The following is a 27,783-nucleotide window of genomic DNA, read 5'->3' on the forward strand; positions in this document are numbered from 1 at the left end:
ACATTACGAGACTCAACCATGACGGCGACACACCTCGAAGGCAACTTGGGAAGTGAAGGACCTGTTCCAGTCAGATGTTGGCATTCGGGCTGCACCTGGAGTAGTACACTATACCTGGAGCCACATAATCTACAGAGACCAAGCAAATCATGCGGTTGTCCTCATAGAGCCACAGCGAGCTCAGTGAGCGGGCTCATCGCGGCACCCCTTGGTGGCCGTAGTATCTACATTACGCAGCAGGATGCAGCTACATGCAACTGTAGTAGCCAACTGTAGTTTGTATGACAGGGCCGGAGTGCATGCTCCCGCTCATGTGCTCCAGTCTAGCCATGCTACATGGTGTGGATCGGCTTTGTCCCGCACCAGCTTGACCAATGAGTAGTAGCCACATCCAAATTGCGCATTTTGAAGCGCTATCAAAGCACACTACAAAGCTCTGCTTTCCAAGGCGTCTAGCGAGGAGTGGCCAGGAGTGAGCGCACACTGGCAAGCCTGCATGTGGTCTGACCTTAGTTTTGCATGGTTAGAGGCTAGTTGAGTGTTCAAAACTAATAGAAATTAGCATGACCCGATGACTACAACGCCAATAATCAGTGTGGCCAAAGTTTAATTTATATGTGGGCAGGCGTAGCTGAGTGTGAGCAAGTTATAGTCGACTTCTCGTGGATGTACATAATTCTTACTGAATTTTGAAATGCAGATTCTCGCTTACTTCATCCTGTTTAACAAACAGCATTAAAAGAGTGCATACAGTAACAGCAGGAAGAAGCACACTGACCAAAACACGCTTTTGACTGATGTCAACTATTGGGAAAATGGCAGCGTTTTATGGGACTCTGCCCGCTGACGTCAAGAGGCAGCCACTGACAGCCTCAAAAGGGTGAGGAAAAGGCCTCCGTTGAAAAGAGAGCTTTTTGAGAAAAAGGCGACTTCGCGCTCCGCCAGTGAGCGCCACACGCCATGCACAAGTGCAAAATTTGGCTGAGAGGTTTACAGAACCGTAAGCTATTCGCAGAATGTGTTTTTTCATCAAGCCCGAGGGATGGTTCAGACCCTTTTAATGGACTGACCCTGCCAGGTCTTATAAAGGAACAAGCGACAGAGCGCACCCCCCTGTCCCTCTTTCAACTCACTTGACTGAGAGCACATGCCATTTCCCTTGGCGCGACAAGTTGTCTTCCCTCCCCCAAGTCTGGCCACAAACATACCACCAACTATGAAAATGGCCAAAGGAGTCAAAGAAAGCTACAGTAAAACCTCATTAAACCGTACCCACTTAAACAGTAGTTTCGTTTTAAAAGTAGTAAAGTCAAATCCCCGACTCAGCGGCCATTGAACATCCTAATGTGTTTTGTATCCGCATAAACCGTACCAGCTTATTGCGTACGCATCGGTTAAAACGTAGTGTTTAAACTTTTTGTCGCGCAAACACGGCGGTGCGTCGTCTCCATCGGGCGGCCCGGCAGAACAACAAGCCTCAGAGATCGGAACAACGGCCTCCAAGCGCCCTGTGCGTTTGCGCGTGAAGCCACATCAACATCAGCATCATTTCGACGCCGTGCCAAAGAGCATTATGGCGTCGTGCAAGGGAGGACTCGCGTCATTCCCAAGCTCGGATAAAAAAGACGCTGGGTGCTCAGCATAGAAAAAAAATTAGACATTGTCCGTGCTATCGAACGTCACATGAAGAAGTCGGCGCTGGCACGCGACAAGGATCTGCTGTTGACTACGGTGTATGGCATTTGGAATGCGAAGAAGTTGCTCGGCAGTGCTGCTGCGACCGCAAAGACATGTCGGCTACGAGATTCGACTTTTCGCCATCGTTGCCTGTGTTGTTGCCGAAGTATCGCCTAGCGACAGTGATAAGGACGACACGGAAAGCGACAGCACGGGCGATTCAGGCCCGACAGTGGCAGAAGTTACGCGTTACGTCAGCCTAATGAATGCAATCGTCGCGACGAGAACAGGGGCGCGATAACGTAACTCTATTCCAAACGAAAAGTATTCCAAACTCTGGCACCCAGCAATGAAAATGCGTCCCCGGGACTTCTGCAGCACTACTGCGCGCGTGCACGGAGAATATGTAACTCCAACGAGGAATCTGCCATGCGAGTGTATGCCGAGAAGAGGGGGCTGGCTGAAAAGCTGGCACGCAGCTTCAGTAAGTTTGAGGCCGCTCTCGTCGTGCTAGGCCGCCGCGGCATCAAACGAAAGTAACACTTTTGACGCGCGAAGTGAATAAATACCGCATGTTTTTTTTTTTCTCTTTCATCGCGCTCTCTCTAAGTTCCGTTTTCAACAGGTAAGTGGGCGATCTCATGCTATTTCGGTTAAGCAGTACTACCATTTAATACGTAGTTTTTCCGAGCACCGGCCAACTACGGTTTAACGAGGTTTCACTGTATTTGCTTTAAATACCATTGGAAGACTGGTGCGCTTTTGAGAAACTATCGTGGTGCTCTCTCATAGCACCATGCTACTCAAGTGCTTAGCAGCTGAAATGGCCAGTTGAGTATCATTCAGAACCCACTTTATGGGGTGTCACTGTGACACTATAACACCGGGCCTGCTGAAAGCTTTGTGACCACAGCTGCAATCAGTGCAACTATACCAGTGCTTTGCTAAGGGGACATGGGTTTTAAGGTGATCTTTATTTCTGAACCAAATTTCATAAAAGCATGTACGTTTAGTTTCTTCTTTTAAATATTCTAAAGATGTAATTCTTTTTATCTCTAAGATCATTATTTCATGAGATAATTTTAAAAAGTCCCCTATTGTTTTTAGAACAGTGGACATAACCACTGCAAAAAAATATTGAAATGCCACATGGATCAATACCAGAAAGCATCAGGCACACAATGATGGAAGAACTTTTACGATTGGATTATTATTTCTTATATTATAATACAATGAGCTCTAGTATTCTGAACATGGCCATGCAGTGGTCACACAAAAGACAAATTTTAATACCTTTAAAACAACATGTTTTAATGTCTGCTCCCAATATCGTGTGTGCTAAATATCTATATTTATGCTGTATAAATAGCTATCCTATATCCGATAGGTATTGATTTATCCCACTAAAAGGTTTGCTGGGTGTGCAAAATTATTTTGAGAAAATGAAGATACAAACAAATCACCTAACCTATAGTTTTACAATGAATCTATCATTGCTGAAATATCGACATATGAGATAAATAACTAAGCAGATAAAGAGAATAATGGATGCAGATTCCAAAATGCAATTTGTTGTGTCGGCAGCGGCAGGCAAGTGGGGGCCCATGCCCAGCAAACGCGCGGCGAGCGCCGACGCAGAGAGGGAGACACGGAGCTAACTGCTCCTGATGAAAACCGGAACGAAGACTCAGCCGGCTGCGGCCGTTTATTACTAAAAAGGACTTCACATGCCAGATGACACCTCCTGATTGGTCCCAGCTCGTCACATGACAGAAGGGGGGTGCGCCATCTAGCCAAACTACCACGAAACATAAATGTATGATAACACAGAGATCTGGCAAGGGGCGACACTATACTACATCATCCCCCCCTGGAAACAAAGTAAGCATACAGTGAAACGCGCATACAAGACGCGCACTTAAGTCCAAGAACAAATTCAGTTCGTTCCCCCCCACGTTCACACACACACACACCAGATGCACTGAAGGCACGCACTTAAGTCCACAACAAATTCAGTCCGTCCCCGCTCAAGTTCACATACATGCGCACTAGTCTTGGGCACCAAAACACAGGCAGTCAGTCAAAACAAAATCCGACAAGGAACACGGCACAAGACTCGCTGCACCGCAACAAGGAACACATTTTACACCTGTGTGAACGAAAACTGAACTGTCTCCTAGATGTCACAGCGAGGCCAGTAGCCGTGGCATTTCGAAGACGGCAATACGCTCTAGATTCAAGAGACAATCATTGAGCCACGGAGGCCGTTTTCTGTCACGCTGAGGACGCGTGCGTACCTCAGAAGAACTTTGGGGGTTGCGACGCGTATTGGTCGACTTTGAAGACCTAGTCGTCCCACTACTATTTCCCTCCCCCTGGTTGGAAAATTGAATGTGGTTGTCACTCAAAGCTGGAGAGGGTTGCCCAGGAAGCTCCTCTCGACGTCCCAACAAGTCCCTGGATGCTACCGATTCCCCCACGGAATCCGAAACGATTGCTGACTGTGTAGACTCGGAAGCGATACAGTCACACGCACTACTTAACTGATGTCTATGAAAGGACGATGTCACGACAGACGAGTCATCGGAATGACTATCCAGGTTTGAATATGAGTACAAAAAGTCTCTATCACTTGTACACAATGTACTATCTGCTGAATCCTTTATCACTAGGGTTAACTTAGACACATGCCACGTCTTCCCATCACTGAGTAGAAAAGTAGATGGTCCTATCTGGGCCTTGACTTTACGAGGTTTACTGTACTTAAAAAATCCTTTCCTGTTAAATCTTATTCTGACGGTGTCTCCCACCTTGATACGAGTTGCCTGAGCACCTCTACGTTTATCTACGTACTGTTTAGTCTGCCACTGTTTCTGCAAGACCCTTTCTTGAACTTCAGACACAAGACTGTCCTCTTCCCGTAGATCTACACAGAGTCGCATGGTTCCATCCTTCTTGCGCACCACCACGAGTGGAGACACCCACTCAGAAACCTCGACGTGCTCGATAACGTCGCAGTCCTCGAGACGTCGCAATTCATTTGTGAACTGGTCACGGAGAGCCAGGGGTAGTCGGCGCAACTTTGAAGATACTGGTTTCGCATCTTGCTGCCGATGAATTCGGTGCACTAAGTCGTTGACGAGACCCAACTCGTCACTGAAGAGGTGATCAAAACCCGGAGGCACTCCTGTGGGGCTCTGTACAGAAAGAAGCGATGGTAGACGACATGTCAGCGACGTACCGTCGATCTGTATGCCCAAGCGTTGGATGGCGTCTAAACCCAGCAGTGATGTTCCTGTAGTCGTTACGTGGAATGTGACGGAGCATGACCTTTGGGAAAACTGGACAGTGGCTTGAAACAGGCCTTGAATGTCGATGCATTGCTTGGAGAGGTTTCTCAAGTCCACTGTTGCTTGTGACAGCCTGTGCTGTCGACCAAAGTTATTTCTAAAATCTTCGGCCGTCATCAATGACACAGATGCTCCCGTATCCACCAGCAGTTGCATGGAGACGCCGTTCACTACGACCGGAACTTCCAAATCTTTTTTAGTTTCAAAAGCGCTTACCGTCAAGACAGACGCGGATGGCTGCCCTGCGGAAGTTGAAGACAGCGTCTCTGCGGAAGAGACGTGTTGCACCGCTGTTCGGGTCTTTCGACATACCGAAGCGAAATGGCCCAACGTGTGGCAGGCCGATTTCTTGCTGGACAATTCCTGCAAGACGCGATATGGTTCCTGCTGCCACACCGATCGCATGCACCACGGTTCCCGGAGGAGCCATGTGCGAAATGTCGGCCCTCTTGGCGGCTTCTCGGAAGAAGTCGGTCGTCTTGGCGGCTTCTCGGAAGAAGTCGATCGTCTTGGCGGCTTCTCGGAAGAAGACGGCCATCTTCATGGCCTCCCGGACTACGTCGGCCATCTTGGCGGCTCCCCGGAAGAAATCGGCCATCTTGGCCCGTCGACGGAACGCCAAGTTGAGATGCCTCGATTCTTCGTACATTTTCGGAGCCGAACGCGCGGTGCGCTTGATGCAAGGCTTCTAACGAGCGTCCAATTTTTTCTGCCTTGTCCAGGGACAGGGTTTCGCCATGAGCCAGCAACTTTTCGCGAACGCTGACGTTTGCTACCCCATGTATTATTTGGTCTCGGATGCGCTCGTTGTAGGTTGTGCCGAAGTTGCACTGTACCACCTTCTCCTTCAATGCGGTCACGAATTCCAGGAATCCTTCTCCCTCCAACTGCCTTCGACTGGTGAATTCGTGCCTCTCCGCCAGAACATTTGTTGACGCGGCGAACAGCCGGTCAAGCCGCTGCAAGAGTTTCTGGAACTCTCACACTGGCGGGACCGCATCACTTGACGTTGACGCTGCGCCGGTCGACTGCCTTGCTGCTTCACTTGACGCTGACGCTGCGCCGGTTAACTGCCTTGCTGCTTCCTGCTCCTCGTCTGCAAAGTACTTTCGTTGTCCCTCACACCCGAGAGCGCTGACGAGCGCGGACGCTTGTCGCGCGTCCGTCCAGTCGCCACCGCCGGCCGCTTCGAGGTGGGCCTGAAAAATTTTTTTCCATCGATACCATGGAATTAACGGTGGCCCGGGCAATTCCAGAAAAACGGGAAGGTTCGCCGTGAAAGACGCCATGCCCGGTAGCGTGCAGGAGACAGTGCAGAAAACAAGCCGGAGCTCGCAGCAGGAATGGGGCAAGGAAGAACAAGGGGGGCGAGAAGGCCTAGGCTCGGAAGCCTCGCGACGCCAAGTGCGTCGGCGGCGTTTGCCTGCCGTGCAGACACAGGAAGGGTCGCTTCCCTTACGAAGCTCGTTGGTTTCCCGGGGCTTCGGTCGGAACCGCAGCGGGAATCCCATCCTCGTCGCCAAAAGATGTTGTGTCGGCAGCGGCAGGCAAGTGGGGGCCCATGCCCAGCGAACGCGCGGCGAGCGCCGACGCAGAGAGGGAGACACGGAGCTAACTGCTCCTGATGAAAACCGGAATGAAGACTCAGCCGGCTGCGGCCGTTTATTACTAAAAAGGACTTCACATGCCAGATGACACCTCCTGATTGGTCCCAGCTCGTCACATGACAGAAGGGGGGTGCGCCATCTAGCCAAACTACCACGAAACATAAATGTCTGATAACACAGAAATCTGGCAGGAGGCGACACTATACTACACAATTTTACAAGACTCAATTTATTTGATAATTTTTAGGCCTAAAGATCTGTTTCCCTCATTTGACCATGTGGGAAGGATCCAAGCAGAATGCATCTACACCCTGTGGTATGCACACATGCTCCAGCGTACAAGTGCGAGAAGGAATCTTTATGCCAAATTCTCTAATAAGCTGTACGGTTAAAGCACCTTTGTTTAATTTACCAGTGTCAGCACCCTTTTGTTGAGCTGAACTACTTACAAGAAGAACAGACTTCCAAGTTCCCTTTACATGCTTTATTCTTAAGTGGGTGAACCATATTAGAAAAAATTTGTTACGACCAAGAATTTACATTCATTCAAATAGTTTCACGAGCCTGTTTCAACAAAGCAATTTCACTTTTTTATTTGACAGTACAAGGAATACTTAGAATCTGCACTATATTTGCTCATAGTGTGCACGAGTAATGGCTCTAGTGGCTTAAGTTAGCTATTTGTGGATGGTTGATGAGGCCACTGAAACTATAAGTGACACTAACCTTTGAGTTCATGTGCCGGGGAACGTGCCAGTGTCATCATTGTGGTTGACCGCACACACAAGCCTGTCTCGTTCGTATCTGGGCCATCCATCCAGATGTACTGCTGGAGCTGTAAACCAAGATATCTGTGAGTTGACATCAACATACCGCATTTACTATCACCACGGACACACTAATTTTTCAGAGGAATCAATGCGCTATTAGGAGGCATGTCCACTAGGCAGAGCAAACTTTCTAGAATACATAGTTTGTGCACTTTATAATCCCACGGGCACTGAATACGGCAAATCAGTTCTGTGGAAGCCCGCAAGGTGGAGGAAAGTTCACAAAAGGGAAGACTGTAGCACGAAGCTACAAAGGAAGATCCCTCAGGGAGCATGACCTTCTGATGAAGCACTGTCAGTGTTGTTTCACTGCTGTTGTTGGGGGGCATGAGAGATTGTAGGTTGTGCAGCAAATCACTTCCCTTGGAAGGGAAGTGATGTGCTGGTAACTCACTTGAACAATACAAAGCAAGAATGTGCACAGAACACCCTGCTGCCCATTGCTGAGAGTTGTGAAGCAGCCTGAACTTACAGTCCACCTCCGAGTACAGTTTTTGCAACGTGTGCGTACATATCAACATGCTCAACACGTTAAGTCTTCTTGGGCATTAGCAAAAGGCCAGAAATACCTTTTCCAACAGTTATAGACGCGTGGTGCTAAAGCTAGACATATTCCTCACTTTGCTAACACACTTGGAAGATCGTATTTGCTCCCAGTGTTGTGACGCAAGTCGACAGCAGCTCTGTAATGTCCGAAAGATTGTTCAAAGGCAAAAGGTTTAGACAATTCCAAATCTTCATTTGCACAATGGATGAAGTGCTGTGCTCACAGCATGTGTAGACCCATTAGTGACAAATTTCTTCTATTACCCTTAGTACGGCATGCTACACTAAAAGGGCCAACAATCCACATTCCATCCACAATCCATCTCCACATTCCAAGACTCACCTTGTCTGAATCAGCAAGGGAGCTGCAGTTCTCTTTGGTGACCTTCTTGAGATGCTCCCCCGTGAGGTAGGCCATGACCAGCCGGGTCAGGACAGTGGACGGATTGATTGTGCGGCCGTTTGGATCCACACTCACATACAAAGGGAATGGTTTGCTTCCTGGGTAAAAATTTGGAAAAAAAATGTGGTGAAAGCTCTCATGTTTGCATGGACTGTTTTCTGTTTCAAGAGGAAGCTTTAGCTCAGATACAACTCCAATGCCGCTTATTCAAATACATGTAAAACGTATAAATGTTTTTCCGAGATAATCCCTGGACTGGTTTTAATAAAATTTGCTGCGTTTAAGAGAGAAAGCCAAATTCTAGTGACTATGGGAAGCAGAATTTAGGTTTAGGACGTGAATTAAAAAGGAAATATATTGCCAAAAATTGTTAAGCTTGAAAAAAGAAACACAAAGCTTACAAATCATAACTCTGCACAGAAAACAGATACCGTATATACTTGCATAATGATCGCACTTTCTTGCAAAAAAAATTGACACAAATTCAGGGGTGTGATCATTATGTGGGTTAAATTTCCCGTAAAAAGAAACAATGATACCTTGATTTGGGCGAGTTGGTTCATCTTGATGGTTTTCATAAAAAAAGTGCTAAAGACGAAGACGAAGACGACGGAACACATAGCGCCAGTCCTGTCGTATGTGTTCCTTCGACTTCGTCTTTAGCACTTTTTTTATGAAAACCGTCAAAAAGAAACATTTTCTTTTTTCATCCTGCATTTGCTGCGGGATGACAACGGGTCAACAAGCAGGCAGCTACCGCTGTCAGCACGGGACACCAAAATAGAAATGGTGGCCGGCGGAGCAAGCCGAATGCGCCAAACGCAATTATTTTTCTTCTCGTGAGTACATTACGCGCATTGAAACAGTTTCTTCCGTATCAGTAATGAATAATATCGTTGATATCGGCAAGTTTGCAACAATAACATAGCCATGTCCACTTTGAGGGGGCAGAAACAGACATGGGCACGCTTAGCTGCCAGTGACATAGAAACACATGGTGGGCATGCCACGGAAACTGCGGCATTTGTCTTCACTGCTATCCTAATACGGCATGTTTCCGCTAAGGGTGGGCGAATATCTTAGCTGCGTTACAAGCGTCTGTGTATGAATAGGGTACACTTCTAACGTATCAGTGTAAACGTGGCCACTATCGTTGCAGCTCGCGAATTGTTTTGTGCCCATGAGTGCAGATGAGAAGAATCAAAAGGCGCCTTTGATGTTGTTGTTGTTGACTAAAACCATTATGAAGCCTACAAGTAATAGAGCCGAGGCAAGTTTGCTTGTAGCTTTTTTTTTTTTTCATGGAAGTGCGGAAAGCGATGTAATGGGGCACCTGCTTAAGAATGCTGGGTGGGTGCAGACCGCTTGGTATGTCTTCAAGTGTTGTTCGCATAGCATTCGACAGATGATAAGTGCGATCATCATTAGCTAGACTTGGCACACGACATATTGCTGCAACAAGTACAGGGTGCGATCATTACACAGGAAAGAAACAAAATCTAATTTTGACGACAAAATTCAAGGGTGCGATCATTACGCGTGTGCGATCAATATGCGAGTAGATACGGTATTGCAGTTCTGCAAATTGCATCCAATAGAACATCCAAAGCAGAAAAATTTGATATACACAAATTTATATTTACCGCATACCATAAACTTATCTGTTTCTTAGCACATGTTGCAAAAGCAAAAGTCGTTGAAGCAGAGTGATGTAATAAGTTTAGACTCACTCATAGCTGACACAGATGCTTTGTTTGTGACTTCACCGAACAGGGCGCACGAAGCATTCAGAACGTAACACTCCAGGAGTTCCACCGTCTGCATAAAAATAAAAGTGAAGAATGCAGTTAGAGTCATGCATTATTCATCCATGAAGCAAGACACATTTCCCAACTCCGATGGCCACAAGCACTGCCCTCTATAGGTCCACAAATAAAAATTTGGTGGCAGTCTCGAAACCTTGAAAGCAACCATATGAGTTATCTTTCTGTAGGCCAATGCTCTGGCAAGCTGTGTAGACAGCACAACAGAGTGAATGGTACTGGCCCAAATTAAATGGATTGGAGGGAGAAAATAGCAGCTTGCCAGATTTTATGAGTGAATACCCCAGAAGCTGGTTGCCATCTAAAGACAGCATTACGAAGTCATTCTGGATTAGCTCAACTTGCCCAACTTTCAGTACATCTATGAAATGAATGCTATAAAACTAAATATGTGATATGTACAATTGTCCTCATTGTCTTCCTACACAATGCGTGAACATTCTTTCATGTTCTGAGTTGCATGTGCGTGATGTATCATGCTAGCATTTGCAATTTATTGCTGATAAGCTTGCACCTACTGCTTTGCTTATTTCATATGCCCCTCCAAGGTGACAGACAATATAGAAACAGTGCCAGCAGCTTGGATAAGAGGCATGTTCCTTATCATCAACAGCAGGTATACACAAACGCTCAGTGGTTTTCAGTAGCTGCAGGCACAACATTTACATTCCGATGAAAAAAAATATCACCACTCCTGTGAAATACACGGTACATTCACTGAGATAGCTGCAGCCTTAACCCTTTGAGGGTTGATTTTTTTCGCCATATGCGACTGCCCAGGCTCAATTTTTTATTGCAGATTGCAATTCTTCTTAAGACTTACTTCGAAAAAAAAAATTTGCCGTAATTTTTCTAGAGTGACCATAAAGTGAGAAAAAGATATTTTGCTTTGGTATATATGTACTCTTCATTCATGAATAACAACAATAAAAAAGGAAATAAACTTATAAGAACTAAAAATCTGATGCATTGTTATACACATAGTTCAAGGCTTTGAAAATGTGCACACGAGAATATTTCGCAAGACTCAAATGTTCCTGCTCTTACACTAATATGTACTATCATGAGCAATATGAAAGGGAACACAGGAACGCGTGGCAAACAGCCTCGAAACAGACTCGGAGCGATACACGGATGGCACTGTGAAAAACAAAGAGGGAAAGGAGGGCGCTCTTCCACTAACTGTTGGCACTCCCACCACACTGGCATTTCAACAAAGGAGCAGCTTACGTCATGGATCGTCTGACAGCCGATAAGACGGTAATCGTCGCCTGTGACTTACACCGATTCATTTTCTTTTCTTTCATTCTTTTTTTCTTCCCACAACCGCTTGATAGTACTCTTAGACCAAGTTTGCCCTGTATTTCAAACCGATTCTTTATTTGAATCGATGCACCCGGTTGTCAGTGGCACCTCGAACAGCGGCGGCGCTCGAACCAATGACAACAGAGAAATAGAATAAAGACAAATTTTTTAAAAAGAACATTGATAAACTGTCTCTCGTGAGACTTTGTTGCACGAAGTTCGTTCAGAAAAATTTACGTAGCACACTGTAGTGGCCCACGCAGAGCAGTCAACTCTGATTTTATAGCCTCAAGATGCCTCGAGTGCCTCTTAAACAGCAGGAAGATATAACAGAAATGTCCAAAAGAGGTTATACGCAGCGCAATATTGCCCTCGTGACAGGCCGCCCATTGAAAACGGTCAACCGGATTATCCAGGCTTACCGAGACGAAGGACGCATAAACGATGCGCCGCACCGCAGACGATCCCGATTAACAATGAACGACCAAGACCTTTGCATCGTGGCTGCTGTCAGCGACAAACCATTTCTACGACAAACCATTTCTAAGTGCAAAGGACGTTCGAGGTGGTCTTGGCTTGGACAACTTGAGCGACAGCACGGTACGACGAAGGCTTAGAGACGAAGGACTGCGAAGTCGCATCGCCGCACAGAAACCTCTGCTTACCGCAGCCAACAAAGCAGCTCGCCTGAGGTTCGCTACTGAACACTGCAGCTGGAGCGAGAGTGAGTGGAAGTATGTAGTTTTCTCTGATGAGTCCATGTTCTCGAGTCGCTGGGTCCAACGAAAGAGAGTGTGGCGGACCGCAAACACACGCTTTAGTCCGCAGAATATCCAGGAGGTGGCCGCCAACGGACACTTGTCTGTGAACATCTGGGGGCCGATCTCCTACGAAGGCCTAGGCCCACTGGTGAGAATTGATGGGAGGTTCACCAGTGCTGTGTATTGCACTCTGCTCAAGCACCAGATGATCTCCTATGTATTGAATGGCCGTACCCGGATGGGTGTTATTTTTTCCAGCAGGACTTGTCTCCCGTTCACACATCAAAAAACGTGGCACACCTTTTGGAAGAGCGAGGGGTAATGCAACTTCAGTGGTGCGCGTAGGGTGCCGACATGAACATTATAGAGCATGTTTGGGGCCGTATGAAAGTGAACCTTTCGAAGAGGTCACTAGAATTGGCGAACTCCGACCAACTATGGGAAGCAATATACCATGAGTGGAAGCGCCTTCAGCGTGACACCGCATTCATCGAGGCTCTCTACGCGTCTCTGCCCCAAAAAATGGAGGCCGTTGTTCAAGTCGACCGTGGCATGACGCATTATTAGGCCACCAACAAACAAAACAAAGGACGAGCGTAAGCTGCGATGAAGCTATTGTCTTATTGCATTTGCTTCAATATATTTTTAATGTTTGGCAAGCGCCAATAAACTTATTTTGAACTCACCCTTAAACACCATTTTTTTCCTGATTTACAAGATCTACCATAAATCAATACCGAAGTCAGGAACAGTGCTACCTTTTGTAACGATTCGGCGCAAAAAGTTATCAGTGACACAATATCTAACAGTGTTATTGCCACCTGCTGGCGATGTGAAGTTCCGCACTTTGCAGATGCACGGCGGGATTGGGAACAGTTGGAGTGCAAACAGTTGTTAGAACAGCGTCCCCCTTTCCACTTTGTTTCCGACGGTGGCCGCTGCGTATCACCTACATAGCTGGGTCTGAGGGTGTTTTCTACGTGTTCCTGTGTTCCCTTTCATATTGCTCATAATAGTACATCCATAGCGCAATCGAACTGCGTAGATGCACGCACTAAAAAAACTGTGTGGTTGTGTGCCTATCAAAAAAGCAAAACATGCGACAAACTTTTGCTAATCTTCATCTTATCGCCAACCAGAGGGAACTAGTTTTCGAGAGTCTCAAAAAAAATAAAAAAAAAATAAAAAGAAATAACAACGGGAATGCATGCACGGCGGCATCCTTCCTATGCGCACCCCTGTGAGCACTAAACGAGGGAGAAACAAGCAGTCGCCCTTTGAGCGATTAGTAATGAGATAGCCATCAGTTTTGCAAGCGCAAGAAGCCGAAAGCCCGTGGAACAAAACCCAAACCGCCGCCAATGCGCGAGCGGTAGTATAAAGATGCGCAGGAGCGAACTAGCGCTAAAACAAACATGCAACGAAAACCGAGAGAGGGAAGCGTGCGAAACAAATTCCCTGTATTCCCACATAGTGGCAGCACATGACATAAAAGAAAAAGTTGGGAAATTGGCGCGCTTTTTAAAGGTATAGACCGTTTCATCGGGCGAGGAGGATAGGGCGCGTGGAGAGCCTTTCCTCCTCTCTGGCTTGGGCGATCCGGCGCGGCGCTGCCTGAAAGTATTGCTGTCGCGTGCTGCGGAACGATTTCGAGATGTTTTAGATCTTACTTTGTGAAATTTATGCCATGTTAGTTCATATAAGGTCGTCAGGGAAGCCTTTCGGTGCATCGGTGACTACTGTAGGCGGAAATATGTCTTGCGGGCGCAAAAATGTGACGCGCACTATCAGTCGCGGTGCGTGTATGCGTTGTTTACTATTTTGCTTATATCGATTTTAATTCAACAAAGGAAACCGGTGTCTCTGTATTACCAGTATTAAATGGTAAATCAGCTCACTGTCTGATCGATTGGCGTAGGGAGTAAAACATAAAGCATAAGAGTGCATGCTCGTGCACGGCCAACCTAAGGCAACCACGAAACATTTGAGCGGCAGGCACTGTCAAATATTTGTGATACATTGGCATCGTTCTCACGCATTTCAAGTCTAGTCTGCTTGAAATTACCATATGTCTACGCTAGGCTTGCTGCATGAGGCCCATGGCGCTGCTCAACACAGCGATCACTGCGGTTGGAGAGCCAGCACGATACATATATAAGCTGTGTGCTTCAGCATTGCCTTTTTGGCCTGTATATAGCCATAATATATGAGAGGATTCGCATAAAAAGAATGCGATGTCTACTTTTGAGCGCAAAATTTCCGTAATACGTGTGAGTGCGTCATAGAGAACTGAACGAACACAACCGAAAAAAAAAAAAATTCGGTTATCATCCGCTTTCTCTAAAAAGCAAGAGAAAACGGGCTAACGCCGCACAATGTTTATAAATTTATAACCGCTTGTAGTATAGTGTCGCCCCCTGTCAGATCTCTGTGTCATCGTACATGTATGTTTCGTAGTTGTTTAGCTAGATGGCGCACCCCCCTTCTGTCATGTGACAAGCTTGGACCAATCGGGAGGTGTCATCTAGCGTGTGAGGCCTTTATAAGTAATAAACGGCCGCGGGTCGGCTCAGTCTTCGTTCCGGTTTTCATCGGGAGCAGTTAGCTCCGTGTCTCCTTTACTGCGCCGACGCTAGCTGCACGTTCGCCCGTCGGGGCCCCCCGCTTGCCTGCCGCTGCCGACACAACATCTTTGGCGACGAGGGTGGGACTCCCGCAGCGGTTCCGACCGAAGCCCCGGGAAACCAACGAGCTTCGTAAGTGAAGCGTCCCTTCCTGTGTCCGCACGGCAGGCAAATGCCGCCGACGCACTTGACATCGCGAGGCTTCCGAGCCTAGGCCTTCTCGCCCCCTTTGTTCTTCCTTGCCCATTCCTGCTGCGAGCTCCGGCTTGTTTTCTGCACTGTCTCCTGCACGCTACCGGGCATGGCGTCTTTCACGGCGAAGCTTCCCGTTTTTCTGGAATTGCCCGGGCCACCGTTAATTCCATGGTCTCGATGGAAAAAAATTTTTCAGGCCCACTCGAAGCGGCCGGCGGTGGCGACTGGACGGACGCGCGACGAGCGTCCGCGCTCGTCAGCGCTCTCGGGCGTGAGGGACAACGGAAGTACTTTGCAGACGAGGAGCAGGAAGCAGCAAGGCAGTGAACCAGCGCAGCGTCAACGTCAAGTGATGCGGTCCCGCCAGCGTCAGAGTTTCCGAGACTCTTGCAGCGGCTTGACCGGCTGTTCGCCACGTCAACAAATGTCCTAGCGGAACGGCACGAATTCACCAGTCGAAAGCAGTTCGAGGAAGAAGGATTCCTGGAATTCGTGACCGCATTGAAGGAGAAGGCAGTACTGTGCAACTTCGGCACAACCTATGACGAGCGCGTCCGAGACCAAATCATACATGGGGTAGCGAACGTCGGCGTTCGCGAAAAGTTGCTGGCTCATGGCGAAACCCTGTCCCTGGACAAGGCAGAAGAAATTGGACGCTCGTTAGAAGCCCTGCATCGAGCGAACCGCGCGTTCGACTCGGAGAAAATACAGAGAATCGAGGCAGCTCAACTTGGCACTCCATCGACGAGCCAAGATGGCCGACTTCTTCCGGGGAGCCGCCAAGATGGCCGACGTAGTCCGGGAGGCCATGAAGATGGCCGACTTCTTCCGAGAAGCCGCCAAGACGACAGACTTCTTCCGAGAAGCCGCCATGACGACCGACTTCTTCCGAGAAGCCGCCATGACGACCGACTTCTTCCGAGAAGCCGCCGAGACGACCGACTTCTTCCGAGAAGCCGCCGAGACGACCGACTTCTTCCGAGAAGCCGCCGAGACGACAGACTTCTTCCGAGAAGCCGCCAAGACGACAGACTTCTTCCGAGAAGCCGCCGAGACGACAGACTTCTTCCGAGAAGCCGCCGAGACGACCGACTTCTTCCGAGAGGCCGCCGAGACGACCGACTTCTTCTGAGAAGCCGCCGAGAGGGCCGACATTTTCCGCGAGGCTCCTCCGGGACCCGCAATGAAGCACAGGATGCGAAGGACCCTAATTTCGAGCGTAGTTCATGCGACCGGTGTGGCAGCACGAAACATATTGCAACGTACAGGAATTGTCCAGCAAGGAACCGGCGGTGCAACGCCTGCCACACGTTGGGCCATTTTGCATCAGTATGCCGAAAAACCCGTACTGTTCAGCACGTCTCTTCCGTAGAGACGCTGTCTTCAACTTCCGCAGGACAGCCGTCCACGTCTGTCTTGACGGTGAGCACTTTGGAAGCTAAAAGGGATTTACAAATCCCGGTCGTGGTTAACGACGTCGTCATGCGGCTGCTCGTGGATACAGGAGCGTCTGTCTCATTGATGACGGCCGAAGATATTGGAAAGCACTTTGGTCGACAGCACAGACTGTCACAAACAGCGGACTTGAAAAATTTCTCCAAGCAACGCATCGACATTCAAGGCCTGTTTCAAGCCACTGTCCAGTTTTTCCAAAGGTCATGCTCCGTCACGTTCCACGTAACGACTACAGGAACATCACTGCTGGGTTTAGACGCCATCCAACGCTTGGGCATACAGATCGACGGTACGTCGCTGACATGTCTACCATCGCTTCCTTCAGTACAGAGCCCCACAGGTGTGCCTCCGGGTTTTGATCACCTTTCCAGTGACGAGTTGGGTCTCGTCAACAACTTTGTGCACCGAATTCATCGGCAGCATGATGCAAAACCAGTATCTTCAATGTTGCGCCGACTACCCCTGGCTCTCCGTGACCAGGTCACACATGAACTGCGACGTCTCGAGGACTGCGACGTCATCGAGCGCGTCGAGGCTACCGAGTGGGTGTCTCCACTCGTGGTGGTGCGCAAGAAGGATGGAATCATGCGGCTCTGTGTAGATCTACGGGAACAGGACAGTCTTGTGTCTCAAGTTCAAGAAAGGGTCTTGCAGAAACAGTCGCAGACTAAACAGTACGTAGACAAACATAGAGGTGCTCAGGCAACTCGTATCAAGGTGGGAGACACCGTCAGAATCAGATTTAACAGGAAAGGAATTTTTAAGTACAGTAAACCTCGTAAAGTCAAGGCCCAGATAGGACCATCTATTTTTGTACTCAGTGATGGGAAGACGTGGCATGTGTCTAAGTTAACCGTAGTGATGAAGGATCCAGCAGGTAGTACATTGTGTACAAGTGATAGGGACTTTTTGTACTCATATTCAAACTTGGATAGTCATTCCGATGACTTGTCTGTAGTGACAGCGTCTTCTCATAGTCATAAGCTTCAGTTAAGTAGTGCGTCTGACTGTATCACTTCCGAGTCTACACAGTCAGCAGTCGTCTCTGATTCCGTGGGGGAATCGGTAGCATCCCAGGACTTGTTGGGACTTCGAGAGGAGTTTCCTGGGCAACACTCTCCAGCTTTGAGCGACAACCACATTCAATTGTCCAACCAGGGGAAGGGAAATAGTAGTGGGACGACTGGGTCTTTAATGTCGACCGATACGCGTCACAACCCCCAAAGTTCTTCTGAGGTACGCACGCGTCCTCATCGTGACAGAAAACGGCCTCCGTGGCTTGATGATTTTGTTTATGTAGTGTAGAACGTATTTCCGTCTTCGAAATGCCATGGCTAGGGGCCTTGTTGAGACAGTCCACATGTTTCATTAACACAGGTATAAAAAGTGCTCCTTGTTGCGGTGCAGTGAGTTTTGTGCCGTGTTCCTTGTCAGACTTTGTTTGAGTGACTGCCCATATTTTGGTGCCCAAGACTGGTGCGCGTGTATGTGAACTTGGGCGGAGATGGATTGAATTTGTTGTGGACTTATGTGCGTGCTTTGTGTGCGACTGGTGCGCGTGTGTGAACGTGGGGGAGAACGAACTGAAATTGCCTTTGGACTTAAGTGCGTGCCTTGTGTGCGCGTTTCACTGTATGCTTGCTTTGTTTCCAAGGGGGGATGATGTAGTATAGTGTCGCCCCCTGTCAGATCTCTGTCATCGTACATGTATGTTTTGTAGTTGTTTAGCTAGATGGTGCACCCCCCTTCTGTCATGTGACGAGCTTGGACCAATCGGGAGGTGTCATCTAGCGTGTGAAGCCTTTATAAGTAATAAACGGCCGCGGGTTGGCTCAGTCTTCGTTCCGGTTTTCATCGGGAGCAGTTAGCTCCGTGTCTCCTTTACTGCGCCGGCGCTAGCCGCGCGTTCGCCCGTCGGGGCCCCCCGCTTGCCTGCCGCTGCCGACACAACACCACTGATGCCGTATGTTTGGACCATGTGCTATATAGAACAAAGATATCTGTAATCCAGCACCTACTACTGCTTAGGACGCTCGCGCAGTTCTTAAATGGTCGCTTTGCTGGACAAGCTTAATTCAGACTGTAAGGTATGCTGCTATTACTAGCCAAGACTATTTTATTCATGGGTGGAAACCTCATCCATCCAACCAAGTACTCAAGCAATGTAACCTGCAGCGAACAGTTTGAGCGCTTGTCAAAGTATAACAGCAGAGCTCCTATCGTAGCAGAACGGTACCCACGCTGTTACGATCGTCGCGTATGTTTCATGGCTCCTAAACCGCAGCTTAGAAATAGACGATAATGCTGCAATAAGGTCGCATTAGTGATTGGAACATTCATAAATATACAATTGACCTCAGAGGCTGATTGCAGGCTCAAATATGCACGCACACATCGCGCTGCGTGTTCCGTCCACCTCAACGCCAGCAGAAATACCGGCCATGACGCATTAAACCACTTCAGCACGTCTCACAGAACCGTTTACCACGTAGAAGACGCACGTCATACTAAACAGACCGCACGACCGCGAAAACAAACGCCAAAACCTACCGCCGTGCGTATACCTGCCATGCAAAGCACCGCTTTCGCCCAAGCCAGTATGGCGCTGCTCATAGGCGGCGTCACTGCGCTCACAATATGGCGGCGCCTACGAAAAAACGGTCTATAGATGGCACCGTAAATATACGGCATCGACCATTTTGGACTTGTTTGCGGCACCGTATATTTACATCATTGACCCTCAAAGGGTTAATATGGCCTGAACATTTGTCCGATATTCATGACTTAAATTGCGTTGACAAGCCTTTTATGCACTACAAGACCTTGGTTAGTTGAATGAGCTAAGAGGAACATGGCCACTGAAAGACTGATGCATGTAGCACTCTATGTAAGCAAAGTGTTGTACAACAAGCAAAGGAAGCGGCAATCTTTTTCTTGGTTTGTATTCTGCATTCAGTGCACAAGGGGCTTCAACAATGAGGCTTTAGACTTGATAATGCAACCATGCTACTAGGAGCATGCAGTTTTACGTACAGCACTTGAAGCAGCTTGAAGATTGAGAGACAAAAGCATAATAACGACAGAATGACGAAAAAGGAATGACGTCAATGGATCAACCAAGGTGGTATGATGACTACAGCAAGACAACAATGAAATGACAATGCTGAATTGATGATGATGGTGAAACAACAGCATGACAATGATGGGATGATGACAATGTCATGATGAGATTTCAATGTCGAAATTACAATGATGACAATGGAAAGAGCGCAACGGCACCTACACGATGGTATGACAACGAATGCATGACGACGGTGCAGTGACGATGATAGCATGACGACATCAGGACAATGGGATGACAGTGAGGGTACGATTACAATGGCATGACAAGAGTCAGATAATGAACCTGGAGGGTCAATGATGGCACAGGTACAATGGCATTACGACACAATGCAGGCATGGCAGTGCCTGTCTGATGATGACAGCATGACAAGGGTGGCATAATCGTGATTGAATGATAACAGTACAATTACAATACAATGACAAATAAATATTGATGTCGATGAAACGACAAAGGTGGGATGACGATGAAACGATGACAATGGGATGATGTTACAGAAGTGATAACATGACAAAATGACAGCATGATGACAACTGCATTATGAGAGTCGGATGACAAAGCTGGAATGATGATACAATGGCCTCGACGGCATCACCACCCCAAACACAAGCTTAGCGGCCAAAGCTCTTAGACAATTTGGAGCAGTGGGTCGGAGTAGAAGGCGTGACGATGACGGAATGATGAGAGTCAGATCATGAAGCTAAAATGATGATGACTGAACGACCACGACAGTAGCACCATGGCAGGGTGGCAATGAATGCATGACGATTGTATGACGACGATGGCGTGATGGTGGCAGCATGATGAGTGTTGGATGACAAAGATGTAATGACGGCGATGAAACAACCACAATGACATCATGACCATGAGCCCATACCCAGTAGACAACTTGCGTCACTGGGTCGTGGTAGAAGGCATGAAGACGAGGTCAAGGGTTTGATCACGAGGTCAAGGGTATGATCACCAGCTGTTGCTGCCTCATTTCAATGTTGGTAAAATGCAAAAGGCTTGTGCACTTGAACTTAGGCGTACGTCTTATAAAGCACCCAACGTGCAGAGAATGAATCTGTGATGCTTCTTATAACCCCAGTGCTGCTTAGAGAAGTTAAAGCCTGTGAATCAAATACAGTAGCACCTTGTTGATACGATCTTGTTGCATATGATTTCACGGCGCTAACATTTACGACCAAGAACACAAAAGAAATGACTCAATGCAGATACGGTTCATTTTTACCGGTTAATGTGTTCCCAAAAAACACGAACTTTTGGCACCAATGCTCAGCAGAAGCTTGATGTGGGCGAGTTGGTTTTGCATACTTGATGAAAAGAGCGCTACGAAGACGCGGACTAAAAGAACAATGCTCAGTACGTTGCCAAACTGCAAGCAATCGAATGATACGTTTTCTGGCCATAGATCCCATGTGAACAAGAAAAGGCACAAGCCATGCACGATCGAGAGTGGCAAGCGCACCCACCACGGCGGCATCCCCGCAGTACTTGCAGCATCCCCGCGGCATCCCCGCAGTCAAAATGTGCGCCCGTGCATGCGCTGTACCTTGAAAGTGATCTGCGATGTGAATAACGTGCACGCTCATGTGGGCTTATCTTCAAAGCTATCTGCGATGTGGACAAAAAGGGTCCAGTGCTGGTACTTTTGTATGCGCTGTGCTTTCGGTGTTTAGTCCGCGTTGAAGCGAGAGACAGTGCGAAGGTCAATTCGCTCACTGCTGTTGCCACACTTATCTTGCTTAATTTTCTATCATAATCGATGCTTCACCTTTCAGACGAAACTGCGACTGTTTTTTGTTTGTTTTTACTTTGGACATTCGTCACTCACTCTTTGCAATAAAGTCTTTAGACATCACGTCGAAAGTTTTGGAGAGAGACGTTTCGGATATTACGAACTTTGGATAAAAAGTTTTTTGTTGGATTATCAGGGTCCGTTGTAACGAGAGTTGACTATCTTGGGCTGCCGAGTGTCCAATTATTTGCTTCACAACAAACAATATTGCATTGTATCTAGCATTCTTCATTTCATTATAGGAGTACATGCCCAATTAAATAAACCATGGCCAAATGCATTGTTTATTTCATTGAATACCATAATCCGTTATACCACGGTTTGACTGGATTCAAACAGGCATGGCGGAGTACTCAACATGACACCTACCCTGAACTTGTCCAAGGCGAGGCCCTTGGCATCCTCCCCTGTGATGACCTTAAAGACAGCAGAGGCCACAGCCGCAGCCAGTTTGGTCAGTTGTTTTGCCACTGCCTGCAGGTCCCACCCGGTAGAGTTCAGGTTTTCCCAGGTGTCAAGGTAGCTGTTGTAGTACCTGTGATGACAGTGAGGAGATGCTACAAAGTTTTGCCATTCCTAACCCTAACCCCCCCATTCCTAAATACAGTAAAACCTTGTTAAACCGTACCCGCTTAAACAGCAGTTTTGTTTTAAACGTAGTAAAGTCAAATCCCCCAACACAGCGGCCATTGAAGATAATGTGTTTTGCATCCGCATAAACCGTACAGCTTATTGCGTACGTATCGGTTAACATGTAGTGTTTCCACTTTTTGTCGCACAACTGCAGTGCGTCGTCTCCATTGGGCGGCCCAGCAGAACAACAAACCTCAGAGATTGGAACAATGGCCTCCAAGCGCCCTGTGCATTTGTGCGTGAAGCCACATCAATATCCACATCATTTCGGCGCCGTGCCAGAGAGTGTTGTGGCGTCGTGCAACCAAGGACTTGCGTCATGCCGAAGCTCGGATAAGAAAGACGCCGGGTGCTCAGCATAGAAGAAAAATTAGACATCGTTCGTGCCATGTTCATGCTATCAAACACGGCACTAAGGAGTTGGCGCTGGCATGCGACAGGGATCTGCTGTTGACTACGTTGTGTGGCATTTGGAATGTGAAGAAGTTGCTTGGGAGCACTGCTGCGAGTGCGAAGAAATGTCGGCTATGAGGTTCGACTTTTCGCCATTCGTTGCCTCTGTCGTTAACGCAGTGTTGACTAGCGACAGTGATGAGGACGACACAGAAAGCGACAGCACAGGCAATTCAGGCCCGACAGTGGCAGAAGCTGCACATTAAGTAAGCCTCACGAATGCAATCGTCGTGACGAGAACAGCACCCCGCAATGAAAACGGCTTACTGCGACTTCGGCAGCGCCACCACGCACTTGCATGGAGAATACATAACGCCAACGAGGAATCTGCCATGCGAGTGTTTGCCGAGAAGAGGGGCTGGCTGAAAAGCTGGCTTGCAGCTTCAGTAAGTTTGAGGCCGCTGTCGTCGCTGCTAGGCCGCCGCGGCATCAAATGAAAATAACACTTTTGTTGCGTGAAGTGAATAAATACTGCGTGTTTTTTTTCCCCTTTCATCGCACTCTCTCTGAGTTTCGTTTTTGACAGGTAAGTGGGCGATCTCATGTTACTTTGATTAAGCAGTACTACCGTTTAGTACATACTTTTTCCGAGCTTCGGTCAACTACGGTTTAATGAGGTTTCACTGTAGTGGCTTTAGTTCAATAGCCAATGCTAGAAGCCAAAGAGATTGTGCATCCTCTTGAGTGTCCTTGTTTCAACCAGCAAAGAGCAGCGCTCTCCTCCACACTAGACCAGCTAGATAAGCGACCACTCCCAGAAAGCAAAATTTTTGGACACTGGTTTAGACGGACATGAGCGCAAGCCACCATACAGGCGCTGCTGGGCCACCTAACAGACACTGGATTGTGTGACAATTGCAACTGTGTACTGTGAGATGTGTGTCCCTGTGGGACGTTGACACTGTGCAAGACTATGAGACACTTGCAGACAGTGTGACAGTGCCCACACAGAAAGTTTTACATTGTTCATTCTTCCCCACTTTTTCTCTTATCTTTCGTACCTCTTCCGAGTGCAGACCTTTATGCACTGAATTCTGAACAATGTTATATACACTAAGTTTAAGGCAAGTGTAAGTACTTTTGTGCATTTGACATGGAAACATGGCATGGCAATTTGCACCACTAAGACCATTCATTCAGGGTGGGTTTAACATTTCCATCACATATCAGATGTTCAGTGTTATAGTTAAACAGGGCCGAGGAAAGAAAATAACAAGAGGTTAAATAACAATGCTGCTTCCATGCAACTGGAAGCAACATTTTGTTGCTACTGGTTACTACCTGTTTTAGTTTTGAGTAATCTTCTTATTGCAGTTTATGATTAGCATTCTTTTGCTGCATGTAAACAATTAAATACACAAATTTCAATTACACCACTGAATGACTGAGTTCTTGTGTATGCTCCTGCAGTTCTGTGTTTCGTGCTGGTTGTGTCCCAGAAGGGAAACAGCAAACATGTAGTGCATCTGAAGCAGCAACACGAATTACCAAAAGAAGAAGCCCCGAATTAGTCTAATGTTGAATTCCAATGGCGGAGTCGGAGCAAGTTTTTCTGCTCGTTTCGGAGCAAGTTTGTTCCAATGACAGAGTGAGGGCGGGAGTAAGGTGTTCCAATGAGAGAGTCGGAGTGGATTCAGAGTGGGAGTCACTCCGTGGAGCAGAAAAAGATGCTCCGCCAAAATCGGCGGAGTGGACCGGAACTCTGCGTGACGTATTTCCTTTACCACGTTTGTCTGCTGGGTGGCGCCACCGGTCACGACTCGCGAGGAAGCAAAAGCTGCTGCAAGCTTGGCGAGATATCCATTCTGCACTTTAAAAAAAAAAAACAAGTGAACGGCGCTGAAGAGACAAGTGACCGCTGCGGCAGTGCTGGGAGCAAACAGCGGGAGGAAATGACAACACGCAATGTACGCTGGGTAACTCGGCGATACAAGTTCCGCTTCCGCCTTGCTCCGGCGGCGCAGGTTGTGTTCCACTCGTGGATTTGGAGGCGTTGCTCTACGCCAGAGACGAGTGCTCGCTCGCGGAGTCCGTCGGCTGCTCCGACTCCGCCATTGGAATTCAACATAAACCATCATGCTACCCTTATAAAAGTTTGAACACATTTTTTCACTGAAAGAAAATGCCTAGTAGCCTAGAAAATCAACTTCTTGCATCATCTTTTTTTTTATCTAATGCAATAACCACTGCATAATGATGTCCCTGTGAAATCATAAATCTCATATTTATGTGTTAAGCTTTTTTTTCTGGAAAAAGTTCACAAAAGTTGCTAAGTTCGTATACTTTAGTAATGTATAAATGCTATGCAATTTTTTTCCACTGGTAATAGTCAACCAGCTAGCCTTTGCCAAACAAGCACAACCTAGTGCTTGATCTGGTGCATGATATAAAGGTTGTGTTGCCAGCCATCTTTCGTCTAGTGTAGAAAGTCAGTGCTGATCTTGAGACCAACCTACTCACAGTTCCAGAGGTGTAATAAACAAATCAAGTTTACTTTTAATATTTTGCTTCAGCACATGAAGGGCACAACTTGCAGCAGACGGGATTTGTTTAAGTGCACACACATGATGGAACATGAGTTCTTCTGCATTTTGCCCACCTTCAACACGAGCTCAGGTACCTGTTTAGGAACTGCTTGTTGTGGTTGGTGATGACCACAGAAGCAATGTTTTTGTCCTTCTTCAGAAAGCGCTGTACTGATGATGGAGGCAATGGCTGCTCGTGGGGCGATGCTTCTACAGTGAGCTCCAGAGGCTGGGCTTCTGCTGCCCTTTTGATCTGCTCAACCAGGTCCTTCACCTGATCACAAGAAATGCACAAACATTGCCATGCCTTACCACGTGTGAACTTTAAGGTTCTTAAAGATACCACAGACACAACACCGGAAGGGGGGAGAATGGGGGAATAGCACACATCTTTATAAATGTTTGTCCTGAGCATGCATCTCTTTCGGGATACACGGGTACATTATTAACAATGATTTACCTACATACGCAGCACACAAGCAGCCACAAACTTGGAACAGCACAATTTGACAAGCAACACACTATTTTCCGATCACAGTGACCTTTTAAGTGACTTCGCTGGTGCCGATATTGTCTGCTTTAAGAACTTGTTTGAATAAACTTGCTCGAAGCACAATCGGAACAAAAAATTTTAACGCTATGGTTGGAGACTGACAAACAAGACCTTATAGTGAAGAGGACTTATTTTTCGCAGAACATGACAAAACATTAATAAAACTGTAGAAAGAGCCCAAATTTGTAAAATTTATGGAAAATTTGGGAGAGTTGGTAGGTATGCATTATGCATGTGGCAGCAAGGTTGGCAACTGTGGCTTCTTGGATTCTTGACTTGGTTCCCTACGAGAGACTCGTGTTCCAGCGTCCAGAGGATTTGTGCTGCTTCTATCTCGGTGTTGTTCAAGACCTGAAGTGCTGCCTTTCCAATCCTTCTGTTCACATACCTTCTGCATGCTTCTTGCGAGTCCATCACCATGATAACCAGGGTCTTCTTGTACGTTGCGATGGCCAGGGCTATGTCAAGCTCTTCTGCTGTGCTCGGGTCCTTGGCACGTATGGATGTGGCTGTAAGTTGTTCGCCCTTCTCGTCGGCCACGCTGATTTCTTCTCGTCGGCCACGCTGATTTCTTCTCGTCGGCCACGCTGATTGCAAATCGGTCGTTTGTTCTGTATGCAGCTGCATCCGTGGATCTCACATTTTCTTCTTTGCTGTTGGTGCATTCGAGCATGTGCTTAAGCACTTGTATTCTCGCCTGTCTCCTTTCCTTGTCGTACTCGGGATGCATGTTTCTGGGAATGGTACTTAGGTGTAGCTTGTTTCTGACCTCGTGTGGGATATGCTGAGGTAGGTGGCTCTCATCCTCGACTTGGTAGCCCAGATCTTGGAGCAGGGCTCTTCCCATCTTTGTCAGCTTTAGTCTCTCCAGTTGGTTGACGTTGTGTGCTTCCACGAGCTCCTCCCACATGTTGTGGACTCCCATTTTGAGTAGTTTTGCTGTGGACGTGGAGGGGGACAGGCCCAACGCAATTTTGTAGGATTTTCTGATGAGGGCGTTTACTTTGTCTTGTTGACTGTTCTTCATGTCAACGTATGGGGTCCTGTACGTAACGATGCTCGTGAGTAGCGCTTGTGTCATTCTCGTGCAGTCTTCTTCCTTGAATTCGTGACTTTTGCTCATCACTCTTTTGATAAGGTGGGTTATTTGTTGCACTGTTCTCTGAATTTTATCCGACTCTGCTCCCCCGGCCCTGTCCTTTTGAATCGGGAGTCCGAGGATGTGGAGCGTTGTAACCTGCGGAATCATGATGCCTCCCACCTTTACTTCTGGGTCTGGTATCTGCTGCGGTTGTCGGCCTCTTGTGCGCTTTCTTAGCACCAAGAGCTCCGACTTTTCTGGTGCACACGTCTGTCTACATGCTTCCACGTACTTTTCCATTGTGTCAACCGCTTCTTGCAGAGCGTCTTGCTGTTTACCCGTCGACCCTCCGGTAGTCCAGATGGTGAGGTCGTCAGCATATATTGCACGACCAATCCCTTTTATTTGCTTCAGTTGTTTGGGTAGTGAGCTCATTGCCTGATTGAACAGCATCGGCGAAATGACGGAGCCTTGTGGCGTTCCCTTTCGCGGTATGTTGAATTTCTCAGAGCGCAAGTTGCCTATTCCCACTATGGCTGTCCGTTCTTTCAGAAAAGTGTTGATGTGATTATATATATTTTCCCCGCAGTTATATACGTTGAGGTGTTGCAGTATGGCTTTGTGTGACATATTGTCGAAAGCCCCTTTCACGTCAAGAGCGAGGATGACTCTTTTGCTGTGCGTGCCCAGTTTGTCAATGACTTTTTCCTTGATCTGCAGTAACACATCTTGCATGGACAGGTGAGCTCTAAATCCGAACGTGGTGTTTGGGATGTGTCCATTGTCTTCGAGATGTTCAATCATGCGGTCGTGCACCATGTGCTCGTAGAGTTTTCCAGCACACGAGGTGAGGGATATGGGTCGAAGGTTCTGCACGCTGATGGGCTAGTTGGGTTTAGGTATCATGGTTACTTAGGCATGTTTCCATTCCGGTGGTACTTTACCGTGTTCTCAGCACTCGATGTATTTTAAGAGTGCGTCTACAGAGGGTTCATCAAGGTTCCGGAGTGTTTTGTTATTTATTCTGTCGTACCCCGGTG

At 47.5% G+C, this 27,783-nt stretch overlaps 1 protein-coding gene across 1 annotated transcript in view; it reads right to left on the reverse strand.

Moving 5' to 3' along the window:
- The window catches only part of Nct (Nicastrin), a 66,839-nt gene that overhangs the window by 16,777 nt on the left and 22,279 nt on the right, over positions 1 to 27,783 (reverse strand). Inside the window, exons 10-14 of the mRNA XM_050178696.2 lie at positions 25,205 to 25,383; positions 21,868 to 22,033; positions 10,144 to 10,231; positions 8,354 to 8,511; positions 7,361 to 7,469 (exon numbers count right to left, since the gene is read on the reverse strand). Of these exons, the coding sequence (XP_050034653.1) occupies positions 7,361 to 7,469; positions 8,354 to 8,511; positions 10,144 to 10,231; positions 21,868 to 22,033; positions 25,205 to 25,383 (700 nt within the window). The remainder of the gene's footprint in view (positions 1 to 7,360; positions 7,470 to 8,353; positions 8,512 to 10,143; positions 10,232 to 21,867; positions 22,034 to 25,204; positions 25,384 to 27,783) is intronic.

This window comes from Dermacentor andersoni, chromosome 5 (genome assembly GCF_023375885.2).
Source record: "Dermacentor andersoni chromosome 5, qqDerAnde1_hic_scaffold, whole genome shotgun sequence".
Taxonomy (NCBI): Eukaryota; Metazoa; Arthropoda; class Arachnida; order Ixodida; family Ixodidae; genus Dermacentor; species Dermacentor andersoni.